Below are 22,916 nucleotides of genomic sequence, written 5' to 3'. Positions count from 1 at the left end.
TGAATTGAGTAACTATAAACATCAATGTTCCAAAAAAACTAAATAATTATTATATACAATATTTGGTAAATGTTGTGTTAAACTAAATTGTTTGCAAATGCTGTAGTTAGGTTGAAGTGTCAGCCAGGAATTAACGTGGGTTACCTAATTTTACTTATTGTCAGCTTCCACAAAAGACAATGTGATTATTGTTATAACGATTAGAACGATTTGCTTATACAGTATTTCCTTATGATGTCATGACGTCATAAAGATAAGAAACAAACATCAGCGCCAATAGCTGTTACATAAACAGGTAAAACATTGACTGTTGTTTCATTTGTGAGTAAAAAAAATCTACACGTTGAATGTAAAATATAAATCTATACAGTAAATAGTTCTCTCGGCACGCCCCCGCGACTTGCACACCCCCCTCCCCTTCTGCATTATAGCAGGCATCGCCGTACTGGTGATGAGGCGGTGCAGCTCATCCTCCTGTGCTGCCATGGTCATGGATGCTGCCAGTTCGGGTGCTGCGTCGGTCTCTTCCGTGGAAGTGGAAGGCACCGAGATGGAGCAGGTAAAATGCCTATGCAGTGTAGATCCGCGGACGCCATTTTTTTTGCAGGCGTGTGTAGAATGATGGAGGATGCAGATTCATGATGGATGGGAATGGGGGCTGCACTGTGCACTTACATGCGGAAGTGAAAGTGGTCCCCGGCGGATGCATCTCGTTGTGCATGCACAGTGGCGGTTATATGCCGCGACCATTTTCTTCCACTTTGGCAGGCGAGGTGGGAATTCTTCCTGATCACTAGTGCAAGAGAGCTTTTCATCCTTAATGGCTGCTTGCATGAATGGAGCTCAGTGAGTTTATTTTTGATTGTCTGAAAATGTGTTGCACACATTTGTGGATGTAGTCTCCACCTGTCGGAGACTTTGTGCTATTCGTTGCTTCATTCATTGCAATCTGGGTTGAACCTGTTCTGCTACTTTTGCATGTGCGTATTTATAAGTCTTCTCTGGGTTAAAGAAGCTGCTGCAGTCAGTAGAGACACCTCATCAGTCCTTCCTCATCTTTTTTTTTATCTTTATCATCTCCACCACGGGTGAGTTTTGCTCTCTGTGCTTCTTTAAGAATTTTTGCAGGTGTAAAATTGAAGTTCCAAAAGTGAGCATGAGCATAATGCCACAGATTATGCAACATAGCCTCTCTAATCTCTTTGCTGGAAAATGAGAGATGGTGGATTAAAGGAGCGATTTAGTTGCGAGAAAGAGGTTTGTTTTCACTTGAAATTACTATGTAGTTTTGTGTCAGGTCAAGAAGTTGTCTCCAGGTATGAGAAGGTGCAAAGTGAAGCTGTGGGAATGTTGTTGTTGTTCATTTTTTGACTGAAAGGGCAAAACCACTTTGACTCTTTCCCCTGCTTGCATTCTTGCAGAAATAACTCGCCTGGTCACCTCCTTCACGCGTTTCTGGATTATTAGCAGGAATGTCACTTCAGTGCTGGGGTCTTTAAATCTACCCGAAATTGGATCAGATATTACATTGATAAAGTATATTGTTTATATTTTGTTCAGATGATCTGTCATTGTTGAGTGGTACGACGGAGTATTAGAGCCACATTGAAAAAAATAATCATCTCAGGTTTTGCGAAAAGTTGTATATGTACGAGAATAAAATCTCAGATTAATCTCCACCTGCCCATGACCATTTTTCTTGTATATTACAACTTTTTCTCATGAATTTAAAAGAATTAAGTTTTATATTTTTTGTGAAAACAGTTAATTACAGATTAAAAACAGATTCATCTGTTTTGTTGTAAATTTAATTGTAAATTTAGTAAATGTATGACAGTAAAGTTATAAATTAATGAGAAAAAGAATCATACATTTACAGAATATAGTTGTAATTTTTTTTAGAATAAATTTCATAATATTCACAAATTTATGAGAAAAAAAGTTGTACTATTACCTTTACCAAAGGCCACATAAATCTCAGGTAATGCCTGTTATAACGGAGTATTCAAATAATTTGAGATTTTGAGGATAAAGTCGTGAATTTACAAGGAAAAACTTGCAATATTACAAAATAAAGTCGTACATTTACGGGGAAAAAACGTATAACTATGTTACAGGCACTGCCTGGGACAGCTATGAAAAGGGGGCGTTTATGTGACCTTTGGCCTTGGGCATGTGGATGGGGCAGAGTATTAAATTAATCTGAGATTTCGAGATTAAAGTCATAAATGTTGTACATTTAGGAGAAAAAAATTGGACATTTATGAGAATAAAGTTGGAAATTTACAAGAATTAAGTGGTAAATTATATGAGAAAAAATTCATAAATTTCTGACTTTATTGCCGTAAATATTTGAGAATAAATGTGGAGAGTGCGGAGTAAGTAAGGTGGAAGTGAGAAAACCTAAACATGCAAATCTGTTTGTGCTTAACTGCAGTTTTGCTGCCACGTTATAAATAAAAAACTTGCCTGAAGTTCATATGACATATGTGTTCACATATATGAATTCCAAGAATTTTCCATTTTTTCCATCAATGATTGCAGATACAAGGGGACATGAAAGGTGATTTCGAGGCCTCCCTGCCTCCCATACAGGAAACGTCAGCAATCCATTGCCGGGACGTGTGCCGCTCATACGGCAAACTGAAAGTCCTCAACAACCTCAACCTGACTGTACCACAGGGACACATGTAAGTGGAACACCTCACTCTTCAAATCTGCCGTCACTTCGCAACACTTGCACCCATGTCAATCGATGAGGGGTGTCCAACCATTTTGTTTGCATTCATCCTGCATCAGGCTCACTTGAATGTTCCCAGGTGAGCCAAGGTAATCAGGACCTGGCCGACCTGTCTTCTAAGCATTTATACCTTTTGTCATGTTAACTGACTGATAAGGTCTCAACATTGCTCAGCTCACAATAAACGCATCTTTGCGCTACCCTTGCGTGTGACATTAGGTGTCGTTAGTTCATAAAGATGTCTCAGAGAAGTCCCATACTTAGCGTCTGCACAGGCGTGTTGTTCACTTGTTTGTTTTTTTGTCATGTGCTGCACTTTAACGTCATGAACGGCAATTGACGTGAGCTACTGCATCACTGGGCCGACACCTAGCAGCATTCCTTGAGTGACAGGTATAAGTGACAAACCTGAAAGTTGCTCTGAAGTGACACATTTCTGTGGAAATACTGTAGGCCAATGAAAAATGTGCACCAGTGGACAGAGAAACTTTGTTTTTTTGCACATTTCTGACAAAGTGAAATTATGGCTGTTAACTGACAAAATAACATTCATTCATTCATTCATTTTCTACCGCTTATCCTCACAAAGATCGTGGGGGTGCTGGAGCCTATCCCAGCTGTCTTCGGGCAAGAGGCAGGGTACACCCTGGACTGGTCGCCAGCCAATCACAGGGCACATATAGACAAACAACCATTCACACTCACATTCATACCTATGGACAATTTGGAGTCGCCAATTAACCTAGCATGTTTTTGGAATGTGGGAGGAAACCGGAGTACCCGGAGAAAACCCACGCATGCATGGGGAGAACATACATGCAAACTCCACACAGAGATGGCCGAGGGGGGAATTGAACTCAGGTCGACACGCTAACAACTCGTCCGCCGTGCAGCCCATCAAAATAAATTTTTTTTTACAAATATAACTCCAGTTTTCACCTTTGGAACTGGCCGCACAGTGATCAAGTGTTGAGTTTGTATAGGCCACATGGTAAGGAGATTGGGAAGAACTAGGTTCGATTCTCGGCTTGGGCATCTCTGTGTTTGCATCTTCTCCCCGTGGGTTTACTTGTGGCTGTTTTTATGTCTTAAAGTTGCTCTGAAGTGAAAATAAAATGTAAATAATAAAAACATATAACTACGTAGTATTGGATGAGGAATGGAATACACGCCAGACAGCAATGAGCATCGTGAGGTCTGTTTTTGTTTTCTGTTTGATGAGTGAAGGAGTTTCTGTGTGCACCCACCATGTGAACACTCGGAATGCTCACCAGTCGGCATCGTGCGACCTGTTTTTCTTTTCTGTGTGATGAGTGAAAGTTCCTCAGTACAACAACTAATGATGCCGAAGAAATATTCGAAGACACACAAGGACACTGGTGTCCAAAGTGCGTTAAAGACTTTAAACCCCAAATACAATTTTTAAAAATATATAATTGTTAAGATTGTTAATATTTTTCTGCCAAAGTTTTTAATTTGGTAGAGTAGACCTTTTACTCCTTTCACTTTATGGCCTGATGACAGATGGTGTGATGAGCACTTTGTCCTCACTGAGTAGCTCCTGATTGGGAAAGAGAGTGGAACAGGTTGTGACGCACTTTATATCCAAGGCACGTCGTAACTCTGGTATCTTATCGTTGGTGCCATCATCTCTTTAGTTTACATAGTCATGATCTGATGGATTTGTTAAAAACACTAAGCTCCGTGTGCAACTTTATGTGATAACATGCTCTCCCAGTTACCATTGATCTGACAAGAGATTGGACAATGTTTAGTGTCGTGTGCGTACATGCAACTCCACAAAAACAAAGCTGTTAGATGTCACATCTCACCTGGAATCCAACCAGGAATCTGACGTGGTATTTGCATTGTCGCCTTGCAGCTACGGCCTGCTGGGCCCCAGCGGCTGCGGGAAGACCACTCTACTGAAATGCATCGTCGGCACTCTGAAAATCTCCCGGGGTCATATTAGCGTGCTGGGGAAGCCGCCTGGGTTTCCTGGTCACGATGTCCCGGGGAAGATGGTGGGATACATGCCTCAAGTAAGTCTCCGATACTTTAAAGTGTAGCAGATTTTCCACTCAAAAAAAAACTCACTGGGGGTCTGATGCCACTCACCTGTTAATACAGGAGCTGGCATTGTACAACGAGTTCACCATCAGTGACACGCTCACTTTCTACGGACGAATCCATGGGTTGACGTGGAAGGAGACCCAGGCCCGCATGAACTTCCTCATTGAGTTTTTGGATCTACCACAGAAGCACAGACTGATTCGGAATCTCAGGTAGGAAGAAAGTCAACACATACTAGATGTAGGCAAATGTTGGTATCGATCCAAATACTAAGTAAATATAGGGCCAGTATTGCTGAGTGACATTTACCTTTATCACAACGTCAACACTCATCACCGATAAGAATATTGGACTTTATCTGATTAGATAGGAGCGATGTATTTGTTCTGTCTGCAGTCTTCAAAACACCACATTAAGTCTCTTGCGTGGTGTCACTGAACTTCCACAACTCACTAGCTATGTTTACATGAGGAGTTTTTCCTCTTTCTGAATGGAATCTTTCCGAATTACTTTTCCTAAAACAATGGTATACATGGAAAAGAATATTTCAATCTCCTGTCTACATGCATATAATCAAACAGAATAGTCAATGGGGCATGCGCAGTAAAGCGTAAACATCAACATCACGTGATACCGGCTTCTCAGAGTTTTTCTTTCACTTGTTGGAATAACTCCGTATTGCCAGTTTTTCGTTCGTCCAGTCTTGAAATTTAGTTTGGAACAAAAACAAACTTTCCGCAGCAGTCCAGTGCCCATTGCTGGCCTCCATTTTTAAAACCGAAGAACGTCTCGAGCTGCGTGTTACGTCATATCTGAGCATGCGCTGAAAGAACTCACCCGGGATAAATTTAAAAAAGATAAAATTCAATCTTGCTAATATTTTATAATTAAACTCGGGACATGTTTTATATAGATATATATTTTCTATATATATTTTAAAGAAAAACTGGACCTGTGAATAAAGTATAGAAGGGTTTAGATTGTGCTCCACAGATAGCGGTAATGCACACTGAAAGCTGCTTGCTAACCGCCAATAAACAACAGAAGAAGAAAAACACGACGAAGAAGAACGCACCCTGACAACTTTCCATTTGAGCGGGTACAAGATACCTCAATCGGATTGGGGAAAGGAATATTCCACTCATGTGAATCCGATTTTATGTTCATTCGGATTGGTACTGTTCTTTCGGAATGAGGTGTAAACAAAGGTTAAATTCTTTCCGTTTGAGCCAATAAACCGAATGCAATTGGAATATTTTGGTCCATGTATACGTGGCTATTGGTTATGATTGACTTGTTTGATACAAGCTTGCTTATTGTATTAACATTACAAACATTGCATTTGCGTACAAGTTCAAGGACGATGCCAGAGTGAGTTGTAACTTATTACTTACTTAAACATGAAAGTTTAAAATGTCAAACTGCCATATGCAGTAAGAGTTATTATGGAAGGTGTAGAAATTGGTGCTGATCTGGTCTGGGGGGTGCCATTCATTCTTTCATTCTATTGTGACCGATTTTGTCTTCCATGGTGTTTAAAATTAGAGTTGCTGAGTTCATTTGGCTCCTTGTTCCCCACACAAAAGACACTTGTGTTCTGCAAAGAGGCCCCTGAAAGCAGCTTGATTAGCCCTCCATGCAACATTCATGTCATGTGTGGCATAACACCTTGTCATGTTACCTACATGTAACACACTGGCTGGGGAAAACATGCCGGATTTTCTTTGGTTTCATAGCGTACCTTGGCGGATTTGTCTTTTCAATATCTTTTTCTTCAATTTCAATGAATGAAATGATGACATAAAATACAATACAAGAGAGAATTGTGCATTTGAAGAATGAAAATGTATCACTTTGTAAAGAAATGGATGGGCTGGAAGGAAAAGTAATAATGGTAATGGTTTTATGTCATTTGAACATGCATCAGATTACAATTGAATGCATCACATAATCAGTTCACAGTTCCACATGTCCAAAAGGAGTAGGAAGAAGCAAAGCTTATTAAATCCTACCCCTCCATCTGGTACTTTAACAATCAGTAACTGTTACATTTGTTCACTTCCTGCTTTTTTATTTTTATTTTATTTTTTGTCACATACCGAAGTACGACATTATATGACCATTCAGTGACACAATGGGTACCATAGTAACTATCGATATAGTGATATATATGGCACATCATGACTGGTTCAAGACTCTTCATCCTTGTATTTAGCAAACATCAACTGCTTGTATTGTTTCTTGAATTGGCTCATCGTTGTGCATTGTTTGAGGGTCTTACTCAATCCATTCCATAGTTTGATTCCACATACTGAAATGCTATGGCTTAGCATATAAGTGTTTCAAATGTAGTTCTTCCCTGAGATCATATTTCTCCTCTCTTGTAGAGAAGTATTGGATGACATTTTTAGGTAATTGGTTATTTTTTAGCCTTATGCATTATTTTAGCTGTTTGAAGATGAACTATATCAGTGGATATAAAAGATGAAAAGGGCCGCATTATATCTCAAATGACGTCCAGAGTGGATGATTTGGAGCAGTCGACACACATAAACAATGTAACCGTGACTGGTCTTATGCCAGTGCAGCTGACAACCAAAGATGACCCAATGTTACTCCAACAGAGCATCAGGTGGCCAACCTTCTGCAGTCAAAGGGGTTTGATGTGGAACAACATGTCAATAACATGGATACATGCATTCCAGTATCGGCAGGAGTGACACTACCACGCCTGTCATCATAAAGTTCAACAATAGAAAAAACAAGGTAGCATTGCTGAGTCAGAGGAGTAAGCTGAAAGCAAACAAGCGTCTTTATTAAATGTTTTCATACTAGTAGTGAGAAAAATGCGAATGACAAAGTGAAATATTGTAAGTGTCAACAAGTAAAAGGTATACTGTGAATGAATTATCAGTAATAGACAATAGCATGTCCTTTTCAGACATGCTGAATTGCGCAAATGTAACCATGTGATGTTCCTTCTGAAACAAATAAACATCATACCAAAAAGTCCTGTCATCATCGTCTTTGTTGGTGTCGCTGTTTTAGACTCCTACCACTCTACGGTTGCTAAACAACTTTGGGATTCACCTTTGCCATCCTTTTGACTTTGTATGTTGCAGTGGCGGGCAGATGCGAAGAGTCTCTCTTGGGGCGGCGCTGCTGCAGAATCCAGAGCTGCTTATTCTGGATGAACCCACCGTGGGAGTGGACCCTGTTCTCAGAGCCAAGTATGTACTATTGCGTTGGAACAACCAACTGTCTGCGCCCTGTTCTCCACATTCTAGCGTCACTCACTGTTTGTCTTCTGCTGTATACAATTATTTCTTAATAACCACCTGCAACTTGAACTGTTAATGTGGTCCTAGCAGGAGTTAAATACAGTGCATTTACACCGGGGAGGTTTCAGTGTTTGTATGCGTCACATGAGACACAAAGGTTCACCCATGTGTGTGTGTGTGTGTGTGTGCATCACATGAGTCCTTGAAGGCTCTGTAACATTAAGAAGAAACGTGAAACCGGACTTGGTTCCTGGCAGGAGGTAGTGCACTGATGTCAACGTTGCAGAAACATGTTTTGGACTATATTACTCTTTCCTTTTTTCCTGAAATACACATAGAAAAGTATTAAATATCACAGTAAAAGGATCAAATAAACATACAAACTAACTCATTTAACTCATTTTCTAACATGAGTGTTTTTCTTTTTTCAGGATATGGCAGCATTTGGTGAACATCGTGAAGACGGGCAAAGTGTCCGTCATAATCACTACGCACTACATCGAGGAGGCCAGGCAAGCTAACATGGTGAGATGGTGTAAAAACACACAAAAACACGGCAGCTAATTGCCAACTATTGCTGTCACTGTAAATCAGTAGGGGGGCCCAATGCAACCTGCAGGTTTCCTGGTGGAATTGGTTAGTAAAAAGAAGGAATACTGGTAAAAACGGAACATAATATGTATGAAATGACATCATTGTAAGGAAAAGGAGAATTGGTTTGGGGACGTATTTTCCCGGCGGACCGCTCAAGAAACACTAACCAGCAAAAGTTGGCAAATAAAATGAAATCTTAGCGTGTGACTGGAATCTAGCAGGGTTAGCTTAGTTTAGCAGAGCATGCTAGTGCAGACTCAGGCTGTATGGGTGTGTTTACGTCGTGTTTTATGGTTCGTTAATGCGGCTGTGCTGTGGACAAGTGGTTGGCATGTTGCCCACATAGTTAGGTGATGGGGAAGATCTGGGTTTGAACCTCCGCTTGGAGATTCCGAGGGCACTACATTTGTCCGTTTGTGTTCTTAACAGCTTAGTGACAAAAGGTCATAGAACCTCACATGTCACACTTGACAAATAAATACTTGGCACGGCATAAATCATTCCATGACTTCTTTGTTAGTTCAGCATTAAGCGATCTTTATGTTTGAAGTCTCCCAAAGGCTGAATGGTGTGCAGGCATAGATTAGTATACCAAAGCCTCACTTCTTTGAGCTTTAAAGATCCTTCCCCAAGGGAACATTCTAGTTAGAATTTTGTATGAAAATCCATAGCAGTGTGAGTAAGTCCATGTTGGTTCAGAGGGTTCAAGTTTGTTAAGGCAGAATGTTTATGTACTGGGTATCGGACGGTGTGCAATGAAGTATACTGTCCATGCTCATATTGGTTATGGTGGTGAAAACACTTGTCCACAAATATGGCAAGACATTTCCCCATCAGTATCGAGTTGTTTCCCCTGTCAGACTACTGTTCATTATTCATGTGTGTACTTTACTCCAGCTCATCCACTCAACACTTGCTTTGGTGCGGTGTGTGACTACAAGACCTAGTTAGACCGACGTTTTAGTATTCTATGACGGTTTCAAGATGATGATTGTGTAGACCCCTGGTTTATTTTTGCCCCTAGTAATAATATTAGCTAACCCGTCTGAACAAAACGTGGTTTTGGTGACAAAGCAAATATATTCATTCATTCATTCATTTACTACCGCTTTTTCCTCACGAGGGTTGCGCTGGAGCCTATCCCAGTTGTCTTCAGACGAGAGGCGGGGTACACCCTGGACTGGTCGCCAGCCAATCACAGGGCACATATAGACAAACAACCATTCACACTCACATTCATACCTATGGACAATTTGGAGTACCGGAGTACCCGGAGAAAACCCACGCATGCATGGGGAGAACATGCAAACTCCACACAGAGATGGCCGAGGGTGGAATTGAACCGTGGTCTCCTAGCTGTGAGGTCTGTGTGCTAACCACTAACACACCGTGCAGCCAAGATTTAATATTATGTATCATAATTTTGTATAATAATTTTTTAACATGAAAAAACAAGCAGCGTGTTGAAAATGGTCCCCACGTCGCAGTTTGGACACGCCTAATTTACATGAGTCATGATGTCTATCTTTTGTATACCAATGTGTTTGCATGCAAGGGTGAAATATAATTATAGTGTTACGTAATAAAAACACAGCGTGATCCAATGCTGAGTCAATTATCAACAAATGGCAATTTGGTGTTGACAATATGTGAATATTAGCATATTAGCTCAGTAAACAAAAATGTCCCTTTCCTAAAGTCACATTGCATCTTGGCTTCAGCATCTTTAATGTAAAATACAGTATGTATGAAAGTAGCCCCCAGCAGGCTTTGATTTTTTGGCCCTCGCTGGAAACAAATGGACTACCCTGATATGTAGAATGCTTGTGTATGTTGTCACTCATCTGGCTAGTATTGTCTATTGCCTGCTTTTTTTCCCCAGGTTTAAGGTGGCCCTTCTTGCTAACAAAAGAGCCCTTAAAACCAGTCTGTCTACTCTAGGTGACTGATTCATTTGTACCTTGACAGAAGCATGTCAGGTGAGGCACGACGTAGTGGTTGCCGAGCAACCGGAAATGTTGTTTATGGCACATTTGACCCACTAATCTGATTAAAACCTTCTTGCCCCAAAGACTAAAGTCACTCGTAAATGTGAAGCAATGTCTAGTTTTGGTTATGTTGACAGCCGATTATGTTGATGTTAGTCAGCCAATCTGAGGGGTGGGGGGGTAAGTCAGGTTCTACTGCATTAATTTTCATTCATTCATTCATTCATTCATTCATTCATTCATTCTATCCTAGCTGTCTTCGGGCAAGAGGCGGGGTACACCCTGGACTGGTGGCCAGCCAATCACAGGGCACATATAGACAAACAACCATTCACACTCACATTCATACCTATGGACAATTTGGAGTCGATAATTAACCTAGCATGTTTTTGGAATGTGGGAGGAAACCGGAGTACCCGGAGAAAACCCACGCATGCACGGGGAGAACATGCAAACTCCACACAGAGATGGCCGAGGTTGGAATTGAACCCGGGTCTCCTTGCTGTGAGGCTTGCGCGCTAACCATTCGGCCGCCGTCCAGCCCGAGTCACTAATTAACCTAGCCTAAACTTTTTGGAATGTGTGAGGAAACCGGAGTACCCGGAGAAAACCCACGCATGCACGGGGAGAACATGCAAACTCCACACAGAGATGGCCGAGGTTGGAATTGAACTCGGGTCACCTCGCTGTGAGGCCTGCGTGCTAACCACTCCTCACCATGCAGCCTTGCATTAATTATGAATAATTATTAATTACATAATTCACTTACACTGTGTTTCTGTTAATGATATACATTAGCTCAAATGACTGATGTATCAAAGTATTGAAGATATCGATATTTCCGTCTTGATCTGCACATCGCTACTTTTTGCTGAGAACATGATCTGGGTTGTGGTTTTCCGGTTGAAGGCGATTGATCTAAAGGCTTCGTGCTGGGAAACACATCACAGGCTTGGGGTCGGTTCAGACGGTTGAAGAGGATGATTTTAGTGGTTTTGGTTCCCAGGAGGAGGAGATGATTGAGGCTACTGTTGAACCAGTCATATTACATGCACTGTTTGTAAAAAAAAAAAAGCATTTATTTAAATGAAAAAAATATTTCTGTGTACTAAATATCCCATGTTACGATTGTATTTTGTTTTGTTTTATACTTACAGTAATTTTTTTATAATTGAATGATTTGTTTTGTGTTCAGGTGGGCCTGATGAGGAACGGCTGCCTGTTGGCTGAAGGTCCTCCAGATGTGGTCATGAAGCAGCACAGCTCTGCAGTGAGTAGGAAGTCATGGGACAGCACATGTTGCGGTAAAAACATTTTTAAAAAACCCTTTCATAAATCTTGTCCTGGTCTTGCTCCTTGTGCAGACCCTGGAGCATGCCTTCCTACAGCTATGCGAGACCTCAGACCAGATGTGCCTGAAACACAGCTCCGGCTCACAAGATGGCGTGTTGGGGAACAGCCAATCATTCGATAGCGGGCGGGACGAGAGCCGACCCATTCTTGAGAAGGGACCGCAGCGGACTATAGAGGACGTCAAGCACACAGGTGTTTTTACATCAAAAGTTAGATCACCTGAAAGAAAGACTCTAAAAAGAGGGTGTGTGACTCTATAGTGAGCTGGAAGGTGCGAGCCAGACACATGGTGCCCAAGTGGAGGAACATCGCCGCCCTCACCATCAAAACCTTAGTGCGGATGAAGAGGATGCCGGGGTACGTTCACTTAATCCACAGGAAATGTCAACAAACCGATTGCTGCCTTTCCTACTCATTTCGTCCTCTGCTCCCGTAGCGCCATATGTTTCCAGTTCTTGCTGCCGGTCATCCAGATCACACTCATCTGTTTGTGCGTGGGAGGAGACCCAAAGGGGATCCAGGTTGCCGTGGTGAACAATGAGACCTCCGCCAACGGTTACAGCCAATCACTGCTTTCCTTTTTGGACAACACCAGTGTGCAGCAGGTTTGTTTATTATTTGAGTCACTTCACAACACTGGAAGCCTCCATGATAAGAATGACAATAGTACTTATTCGCCATCATCCTCGAATGAACCAGGATGACACTTGTTTAACTTTTGTTAATAGCAGTTATGACATTGTAGCCACCTGTATATATGGACATAAAACAACAAATCTTTTGCACAGTACATGAGATGCTTCTCACTCGTGGTTTCATGTGATGAAAAAGGAAGCTGAAATGAGTTTTACGTCTTTACACAACAACAAGGAAGCAGTCAAACAACACTCAATAGGAAACATATTCGTCCCAAATGATAATTGTAATGGTAATTACCTATTATAATTATAATCTAAGGCACTGCTGTCTAATGTTTACAGGTGAACTTGTCTCATGATGAGGCTTTTCGAGGGATCTACAACGGAGAGTTCTGGGGCGTCATTGCCTTCGGCAAGAACTTCACCAGCTACTTGACACAGAGGTAAGGAGTTCGCTCTAGTTCACATTGTTGGATTTATTTTCATATTATTGTAATTACTGTGGTCGCACGGTGTACGAGTGGTTAGCAGGTTGGCCACACAGTCAGCATATTGGGAAGATCTGGGTTTGAATCTCCGCTTGGGCATCTCTATGGGGAGTTTGCATGTTCTTCTTTTGCGTGGGTTTTCTCCGGGTACTCCGGTTTCCTCCCACATTCCAAAAACATGCTAGGTTAATTGGCGACTCCAAATTGTCCATAGGTATGAATGTGAGTGTGAATGGTTGTTTGTCTATATGTGCCCTGTGATTGGCTGGCAACCAGTCCTGGGTGTACTTCGCCTCTTGCCCAAATACAGCTGGGATAGGCTCCAGCATACCTCAGCGACCCTAATGAGGGTATAGAAAATGGATGGATGGATTGATGGATAAAATGACCCATTTCAACCGGAGTCTAATGTTGGTGTTTCAATAACATTGGATATTGGCTGTGGTGCTGAATACCAAGAAGTTCATCACACACTTAATAAATACAAAATATGTATCTCTAAATTTAGGCACATTGTGTTTTGGAAACAAAGATTAATGATGCAGGATTAAATAAGATTCTTCCTACTCCTTGTAGGAAGTGGGAATGTGATGTTCCTTGAAGTAACTTCATGCATACTACCAGTAAAACGTCCATATTAAACATTTATTCATTCATTTTCTACCGCTTTTTCCTCACGAGGGTCGCGGGGGGTGCTGGAGCCTATCTCAGCAGCTGTCTTTGGGCGAGAGGCGGGGTACACCCTGGACTGGTCGCCAGCCAATCACAGGGCACCATATTAAACAAATATAGACAAATACTGTCCCCTGTTTGGCATGTGTGATGCTAGCATTTCAGACTTGTTGACTTTTTTTTTTTTACTCTGCACGCACATTTAAATGTTCCTTCATGCAGCTCCAAATTCATCAAACAATCGAAACCATGTGAGTTTGCGACCTGCTATCGCCTCAACAGCGTTGCTATGCGTCTAGCTAACACAGTGTTCCATTTCACAGCTCAGCCCCAGTTGTCACTTCACTTACTCAGCATTTATTATTGTGTGTCTGCGACGCACGGGATCACACTCCTTTGTGCGTCACAAGAAAGCCACAGCAAACAAGGCCGCCACTGGCGACATACCAAAAGCGGCGCTCCGACGGCATTCCGGTGCTGAAGAGCAGAGGAGTCTTGGCGCTAATGTTGCACATGCTGCACACGTGGCTGGTTGGTACGGGTGGAGGGCCATGTGAACCTGTCGGTACTTCCTCATGCAGCAGTAACAGTTTGTTTTTACATTGTAAAAGAGGCTTTTAAATACTCTATGTTGGCCGACAGGGGCTAACACACTTGGCAACATCCAGAGAGGTATCCCTCAGGTCTGCCTGGCTAACTTCCGTTTTGTCCAGAGAGTATATTGTACAGTTGCCCCTCGCTACATCGCAGTTTGGACATCGCTCCTATGGCGGTTTTTTAAAAATGTCATAAATTCATTCATTTTCTACTGCTTTTTCCTCACGAGGGTCGTGGGGGGTGCTGGAGCCAATCCCAGCTGTCTTCCGGTGAGAGGCGGGGTACACCCTGGACTGGTCGCCAGCCAATCACAGGGCACATATAGACAAACAACCATTCACACTCACATTCATACCTATGGACAATTTGGAGTCGCCAATTAACCTAGCATGTTTTTGGAATGTGGGAGGAAACCGGAGTACCCGGAGAAAACCCACGCATGCACGGGGAGAACATGCAAACTCCACACACAGATGGCCGAGGGTGGAATTGAACCCTGGTCTCCTAGCTGTGAGGTCTGCGCGCTAACCACTCGCGCGCCGTGCCGCCTAGGAAGAAGCAAAGCTTATTAAATCCTACCCTTCCATCTGGTACTTTTACAATCAGTAACTGTTACATTTGTTCACTTCCTGCTTTCCATAATACCGTTTACATTTTTTTTTTTTTTGAATTTTGAATTTTTACATTTTTTGTCCTGTACCAAAGTACGAGGTGATATGACCATACAATGACATTATGTGTACCATAATGTCGACCGCCGTGCCGCCATGTCATAAATTGACATATGAAATTACTATATGACTATTATCCATAGACCCATCCATCCGCCTTATCCGAGGTCGGGTCATGGAGGCAATAGCCTAAGCAGGGAATCCCAAACTCTCGTGTACCTGACTACTTCCCGGGAGGCTTCCAGGAGACATCCTGACCTTGTGTCCCCGTAGCGATCCAGTGGCCTGCACATTACCGTGGAACAATGTGTTGTAAACAAATAATATTTATAGTATAAAAGTGACTATATGTTATAAATCATTCTATGGGATCGACTTGCACACGTTTCCCCTCCACACTGCAACCGAGAGTCATGTGTCTTTTCATAACGCTCTTCAAGTGTGAATCACGGTCCTTGTTAGTGTTGTTGTCTGCCGAGGCGGACAATCTCGTCCTTCCTGTCTCCTGAAAGCATCATGTGACCTGCCGTTAAATCAAATCATGTGATGGAATCACAAATTAGGCTCCTGTGGTTTTAATGGGTCACTTTGACATGATTCCAGGATGTTCCAGAAGCAGGTGTCCAAGGAAGTGGTGGATGGAGGGTCAGTGCACGTTTGGCTGGACCAGACGAGTAAGACACCCACTTCACTTTACCCACAGTGACACTTGTTGACAGGTTAAAGATGATGTTTCCCATGTTGCCTCTTGTTTTTCCAGACAGACAAATTGCCTTGATGCTGCAGCAGAAACTCCACCAGGCCTTTCAGGTGTGTAAAGTGGAGTGGAAAAACTGTTGTCAATGCTGTTAACCACATAGTACAATAATTATGGCGGTAATGTCACAATACAGAGATTGTTTATTGTGTCTTTATTGCTATACTGCAGAGGTGTCTGATGGTGTCTGATTTTCCATGTTATGTTTGGCCTTTGGCATATTGTAAACATAGAGTAAATTAATGATTAATGAAGTATATTATAATGAAATATATTCCTATATGTTGACTGATTTGCTGATTTGATGTCACTTATAACACAAAGCTAAAGATGTTTAGTTGAGATATATTAGCATATACAGTAATCACTCTTTTATTTGACAAATATTTCATTTATAAATGCAATATTTTTGTAGTTCTTGCATAGGAAACCTGTTTAGGACCTTCTAAAATTGGTTTTCAACATCAGTAGAGCCTTCTTGTCATCAAATAACATCCCTATAGTCACCTTTACACTCATATTACCTAATATTTTAGACATTTGACAGAAAATAAGACATAAATAAGACATAACACACTCACATGTTAGCGTTGGTAGAGTTAATGTAGGAGCTTCTAAAATTGATATTCAACATCAGTAGAGCCTTGTAGTCATTAAATAACATCCCTATAGTCACATTTACACTCATTCATTCATTCATTCATTTTCTACCGCTTTTTCCTCACGAGGGTCGCAGGGGTGCTGGAGCCTATCCCAGCTGTCTTCGGGCGAGAGGCGGGGTACACCCTGGACTGGTCGCCAGCCAATCACAGGGCACATATAGACAAACAACCATTCACACTCACATTCATACCTATGTACAATTTGGAGTCGCCAATTAACCTAGCATGTTTTTGGAATGTGGGAGGAAACCGGAGTACCCGGAGAAAACCCACGCATGCACGGGGAGAACATGCAAACTCCACACAGAGATGGCCGAGGGTGGGAATTGAACCCTGGTCTCCTAGCTGTGAGGTCTACATTTGACAGAAAATAAGACATATTAGACATAAATAAGACATAACACACTCATATGTTAGCGTTGGTAGAGTTCATGTAGGAGCTTCTAAAATTGATATTCAACATCAGTAGAGCCTTCTAGTCATTAAATAACATCCCTATAGTCACCTTTACACTCATATTACCTAATATTTTAGACATATAACAGAAAATAAGACATATTAGACATAAATAAGACATAACAAACTCACATGTTTGTATTGGTAGAGTACAGCGTACTTCCTGTGGTTATGTCTCATCAGAGTAACATTACTGACACCTAGTGGCCAGTGTAGAACAGCACATATCATGTCTTGAGTGTGTCTTTTGTATTGTGGCCTCTGATGCGCAGTCCAGTCCTGCACATTTAAAGGCAATGAGAGGCGTTCAATTGACTGGTTAAGATGACACTCGGCTGTGTTAAACCCTCTTACGCCTTTTATTCGCCATCTTTTCCACTGGCGCCGGTGGGAGGGATGGAGGCTTGGGTGCGCCAGACTGCGCTGCTCACAAAATCTGCAAAGTGCAAATTTTGGGGTGACAAAATAATGGATTTGGTAGTGCTGTGACTGGAGGGTGTATATGTGACTCTTCTGTTTGCTGTGCAGGCTTTTGTGGAGAGCAAATTGGGCAGCATGTCCTACCTGGTTGCCCTGCCTATACAGGTAAAGAATACTTCATATTGTTAATACAACATAAAGCTATTACCAAGTATTGTATTTTATGCCGCCTCCACCTCCCTCTTCACCGTTGTGCAGTTTGAAGAGCCCATTTATGGCAGCCAGAACACAGACTTCACTACATTTGTGACACCGGGCGCTGTGCTCAGGTGAGTTTGACGATGTCAATACTTGAGCATACATGGCCAATACTTTTCCACTTTCATTTTCTTGTTTTGGTTGTCCTCCAGCCTCACTTTCTACTTGGCCGTGGGCCTGACCGCCCTCTCCTTTGTGCTGGAAAGGAAAGAGGGGCTACTGTACCGATGCTGGGTTGCAGGTAAGAGGTCAAAGTTCTAAGCGCTGTCATGTCATTTTGTTGAGAATTGTTGTATAACATTTTTTTTACTACAGTTGAATAGCACATGGCAACAATAGCAATAGCAACAAACGTTAAATCATAGCATGTGTATAGTTACTGTATGAATTAATGAAGGTGTAGTTATGTAATTCGAGATGGTGCCACTGGAGGGAGACACTCTATCATTGTAAAGTGTTACTCAAGGCAGGCATCTAAATACACTCTGTATATTTATTCATTCAAAATTAATAATTAATTTCAATTTTAAAAACAAATGGAAAAACAGTGATACACAGTATATATTTAATATAAATGAAATATAAAAATAAAATAAAAAAATATATAATATTTCATCCTAATGCATTCTGTATATTTATTAATTAAACATTTATAATTAATTTCATTTAAAAAAACAAATGGAAAAACAGTGATACACAGTATATATTTAATATAAATAAAATATGAATAATAAAAATAAAATAAAAAAATATAGAAATATAAATTATTTATTTGATCCTAATGCATTCTGTACATTTATTAATTCAAAATTAATAATTAATTTCATTTTTAAAAACAAATGGAAAAACAGTGATACACAATATATATTTAATATAAATAAAATATAAAAATTAAATATAAATATAAATTCTTTATTTGATCCTAATGCATTCTGTCGCATGTGTGCCTACCAGGTGTGAGCTCGATGGAGACAATGCTGGCTCACCTCTTCTCTCAGCTGCTGGTCATCAGCGTCCAGATCGTCCTCATGCTGCTCTTCATCCTGCTTGTCTTCAAGGTGCGGTCCCCTCACATACAAACACACGTTAGATATTATGCACCGTTTGCTTGAACGACCCGTTTACAGAAATGAGCTCTTTCCCTCCCCCTATTTTCTGATATTATTTTTAAAATGCATGAGTGCCGGCTCCAGGTTTGATTAGGTGTGCAGCTGACATGTTGAAGGTTAATGCTACAGGCTTATTAGCTGCTTCATTAGCATTTTTACTACATCGTCAAATATCTGATTGCATGTCAAGGCCCCCGCTATGCTGTCACAATTTACTTTGACCTTGAAATGCATTGTAAGGAAATTGTGTAACCATGTGTTCAAGGTCAGCAGGGTCACTTTACATGCTCCTAAAATTAAACCAGCAGAAACGGGGCCTTATTGGAAGGCCCTCGGACAAAATAACGGTATTTGTTGTGTGTGCGTGTTAATTAAGGTGCTGTAGTCCAAAGCGCCTGTTCTATAAATCACGTCCGGCGACGGCGGTCTCTCCCAGGCGGGGTTGCGGTATCACCACAACAACAGCGCCTGATTGCTGTGGCAACCGAGCGGTCGCGTGGCCCTCTCGGCGCCGCTCTATTTTTGCATGTTGTCATGGGAGACGGACGGTGTCTTTACACTGGGAGGACGAGCGCTCCGGCACGCACGCACGTACCAGCGCTCTGTACACACGTCTGCACATTTGGGTTTACTGGGTCTCCGGCTCAGACTTTCTTTTAGTGTTATGCTGCAGCTTCTTTCAGTACCCCATCTTTGTTTTTTTTGGATATCACAGAACACACGTGCATTATTTTAGGTCGGAACCATGTGGGACACCCTATATCTAGCAATGCCACAACACAAGTGATGGGGTGTCCCAGTTTAACATGTGGTTCCTTACTAGGACAACAAAATGCATCCTGTGTTGCCACCACATTTATTTACTCTATATTTATATGCTCTATTTAAAACCCTTAAAGGGCTTTGTAAAATATCTTATTGTACATATTGTAGCCAAGTGCTTTGTAGGACTTCAGGAGGTTTGCCACCAGCTGCTTAATAAGATATGCCAAGAAACTCAGAAGCAAAAGCCACTTTTTGCTGCAGTTCATGAATTTTCTCGACACAGTGCATCCGGAAAGTATTCACAGCGCTTCACTTTTTCACATATAGACAAACAACCATTCACACTCACATTCATACCTATGGACAATTTGGAGTCGCTAATTAACCTAGCATGTTTTTGGAATGTAGGAGGAAACCGGAGTTCCCAGAGAAAACCCACACATGCACGGGGAGAACATGCAAACTACACACAGAGATGGCCGAGGCTGGAATTGAACTCAGGTCTCCTAGCTGTGAGGCCTGAGTGCTAACCACTCGAGCACCGTGCAGCCACTATGAAAACATGACCAATATAAATGAGAATCCAATGAAGAAATGCTGGCAAGGATACAATTTGGAAAGTTGCACATTTCGATGCGGCACAAACATCCGTATAGGGATAAAGTACAAACTAATACAATCAGTGGAATTATAACCTGGGCTCATTGGGCACTAGCGTCGTGACGTGAATGATTGTTCCTGAGACGTGTTTAAGAAAAACAGACATCTTACTCCCCACTTGAATAACAATAATAATAATATATAATAATAAGCACGTCGCTATTGTTGCAAATTTCACATTTACAGTTCAACCAAACTGAATAATACTGCAATGTGTATCCATTTGAAGTATTTTTGCACATTGCAGATACCCAATGAAGGCTCCTTGGTGCTGATGGTCATCCTGATCGTGCTGCAGGGCATCACCGGCATCTCCTTTGGCCTCGTCATCTCTGCCGCCATCGACAACGAGCAAAGCGCCAACCAGGCCGCGCTGGGCATCTTCTACCCCAACCTCATCATGAGCGGTGGGTTCATGGCTGAGTAAATGTTGGTAGAGCAGGGCGTTATGTTTAATGGGGGATCATGTAGTCTTATACAACATGTCTGCTCATGCGCCTCAGGTATCATCTGGCCTGTGGAGTGTATCCCCTACCCGCTACGCTACCTCAGCTTGGCCCTCCCTCAGACGTACGCCTCAGAAGCCTTGAGATGTATCATGTACAGAGGTAACACACACACACACACACATTATGTAATAACACTGGAACGGTTGTTGTAGCATGACACCGTGCGACTTAAGTAATGACGAGTTGTCTTCTGTCGTAATTGATGTTACGTGACACAAAACAATTACAGGAAGTCACATTAGCTCCTATGCATTGCATGTCCAATGTCAATATGGCTGATTAGGCCATAGCATCAACTATTTATTTACATTGTTCAATAATGAATACGCAGTGAGCACTCATTATTCTGAGTGCTTATACTTATAGTCTACAATGATAATACGGCAAGTTATTGTTCTATATTTATTTTTAGACTTTATTTTTTGTACACCCGAATAATGACAAAAAATAAGTAGGTATTTTTTAATTAAACAATTTGAAATAAACATGGTGTACAGATAAAAATAACTTCCCAAAAAATACATTATTTCATAAAAAATATTATTAAGCATAAATAGGTCTTAACACAAATATTTATAACGCAAAAATGCGTAAATTGAGTAAATTCAATAAATAAAAAAGGAAATTAAATACAAAAATACAAATTCAAATAGCTTAAAAATACTTTGATATGTTAGTAAATTAGTATGAACAGTAAATTAATAAATGACCAGATTATGAGACAAATATAAATATTATTAATATGAATAGTTAAAAATATGAATATATTTATTTATATTGGTATGTATTTATTTAAAAAATAAATATATTTATAGTTACATAAATATAAAATATATATAAAAAACATAATTATACAATATTTTTATAATTGAAACCAGATTATGAGACAAAATATAAATATTATGAATATGAAAAGTTAAAAATATGAATATATTTATTTATATTGGTATGTATTTCAAAAATAAATATATTTATCGTTACATAAATATAAAAAATATAAAAATATATATATTAAAACATATTATACAATATTTCTATAATTAAAATAACAAATTTGTGTTTGTAAATTATTTAAATTAAATTACCACTTAACTGCATAATTTTAGTACATTTACTATTAGTTAATATTTGATATTGCATTAAGCTGTCTTATTAGTGATCATAATAGTCAATTCTTATATATTTTTAATTAGGTAAAGATGTAAATAAAATGGCTGTGTGTGTGTGTGTGTGTGTGTGTGTGTGTTTCTCAGGTTGGGACCTGAGTCGCATGATGGTGTGGCGAGGCTTTGCCGTCACTCTGGGCTGGAACACCTTCTTCCTCATCCTGGCCACGGTCATCTTGAAGCTCAGGACGTGACCTCTTTGTCATCACATCAAGCTCCAGAATCATCAAACACTGACCTGGGGTGGGGGGGGGGGCTGCCCCCGTCGGTGGATGGATGCGGAGGAGGGTGGTCAGCAGCAAGCGGGTGATGTTGTAGCTCCTCCCCCAAAACAGGCTGCATATATGGGCGGCATGTAGAACTACACACTTGTGTTTCTTTGCTTCTACATGCATCTTGTCGTCCCCCCCACACACACACACAAATATGGACCATCCTGCTTGCTCCCCCACACACGTAATGCGTAATGTATTATTTCAAGGCAGTCCAAAGTGGTGTTGGAATATATATATATATATATATACGTATAGTAGACTAAGTTTTGTTCATGCAGTATTTTGATTTTCGATGGACAAAAGTCCATGTGTAAGCAAGAAAATGTGAATTAAAGAATATTTCAGGTGCTGGATGACATATTTAGATGTTCAAGCTACAGACCATTGAGTTCCTGTGTCACCTACTTTACGAAGACTCTGGTGATGGGAATTATTTTTTGTTATTTTACATGCAGTATTTTTGTCCCGTTCCACTTTGCCGGACAGAGTGGAAGTCCATTCGCAGGTCATATGACCTGTTGGACCTGCACATGTGACGTCGTGTTCTGTTTGCACAGTCAACCCCACATGGATATTTTACTAATAACATGAATTAAATGAGATAAACTAGAAAATGGAAGGATTCATTTATTATGGTCCCAGGCATAGGGCACACAACATTTATTCATTTTCTACTGCTTTTTCCACACGAGGGTCGCGGGGGTGCTGGAGCCTATCCCAGCTGTCTTCGGACGAGAGGCGGGGTACACCCTGGACTGGTCGCCAGCCAATCACAGGGCACATA

At 41.0% G+C, this 22,916-nt stretch overlaps 1 protein-coding gene and 1 long non-coding RNA gene across 5 annotated transcripts; one reads left to right on the top strand and one right to left on the bottom strand.

Moving 5' to 3' along the window:
- The first annotated feature begins 329 nt into the window (after positions 1-329).
- Positions 330-22,798, top strand: abch1 (ATP-binding cassette, sub-family H, member 1). 3 transcript variants are annotated; one of them, XM_058058995.2, is made up of 20 exons: positions 330-559; positions 2,545-2,690; positions 4,623-4,782; positions 4,871-5,025; positions 7,936-8,043; positions 8,526-8,619; positions 11,872-11,946; positions 12,041-12,221; positions 12,290-12,386; positions 12,466-12,634; positions 13,010-13,110; positions 15,699-15,769; positions 15,856-15,905; positions 17,499-17,555; positions 17,649-17,719; positions 17,801-17,889; positions 18,603-18,706; positions 20,430-20,589; positions 20,686-20,790; positions 21,945-22,797. In XM_058058995.2, the coding sequence occupies exons 1-20, from the start codon at positions 452-454 to the stop codon at positions 22,049-22,051; spliced, it is 2,208 nt and encodes a 735-aa protein (XP_057914978.2). In that variant the 5' UTR covers positions 330-451; the 3' UTR covers positions 22,052-22,797. The 3 variants fall into 3 exon arrangements, with proteins under 3 accessions (XP_057914978.2, XP_078643362.1, XP_057914977.2); XM_078787236.1 differs by lacking the exon at positions 330-559 and adding an exon at positions 752-846 and having other exon boundaries at positions 21,945-22,798; XM_058058994.2 differs by lacking the exon at positions 330-559 and adding an exon at positions 954-1,088.
- On the bottom strand, positions 4,004-5,639 carry LOC131108165 (uncharacterized). 2 transcript variants are annotated; one of them, XR_009120419.2, is made up of 4 exons: positions 5,448-5,639; positions 4,859-4,990; positions 4,573-4,738; positions 4,004-4,489 (listed from the first exon to the last, which is right to left on the bottom strand). It is a non-coding gene; the product is annotated as an uncharacterized LOC131108165 (long non-coding RNA). The 2 variants fall into 2 exon arrangements; XR_009120418.2 differs by having other exon boundaries at positions 4,004-4,301; positions 5,448-5,637.
- Positions 22,799-22,916: the final 118 nt, after the last annotated feature.

Source organism: Doryrhamphus excisus, linkage group LG20 (assembly GCF_037039965.1).
Source record: "Doryrhamphus excisus strain RoL-2023G ecotype Guam linkage group LG20, RoL_Dexc_Guam_v1.1, whole genome shotgun sequence".
NCBI lineage: Eukaryota > Metazoa > Chordata > Actinopteri > Syngnathiformes > Syngnathidae > Doryrhamphus > Doryrhamphus excisus.
This window is presented reverse-complemented; position numbering and strand designations above follow the sequence as displayed.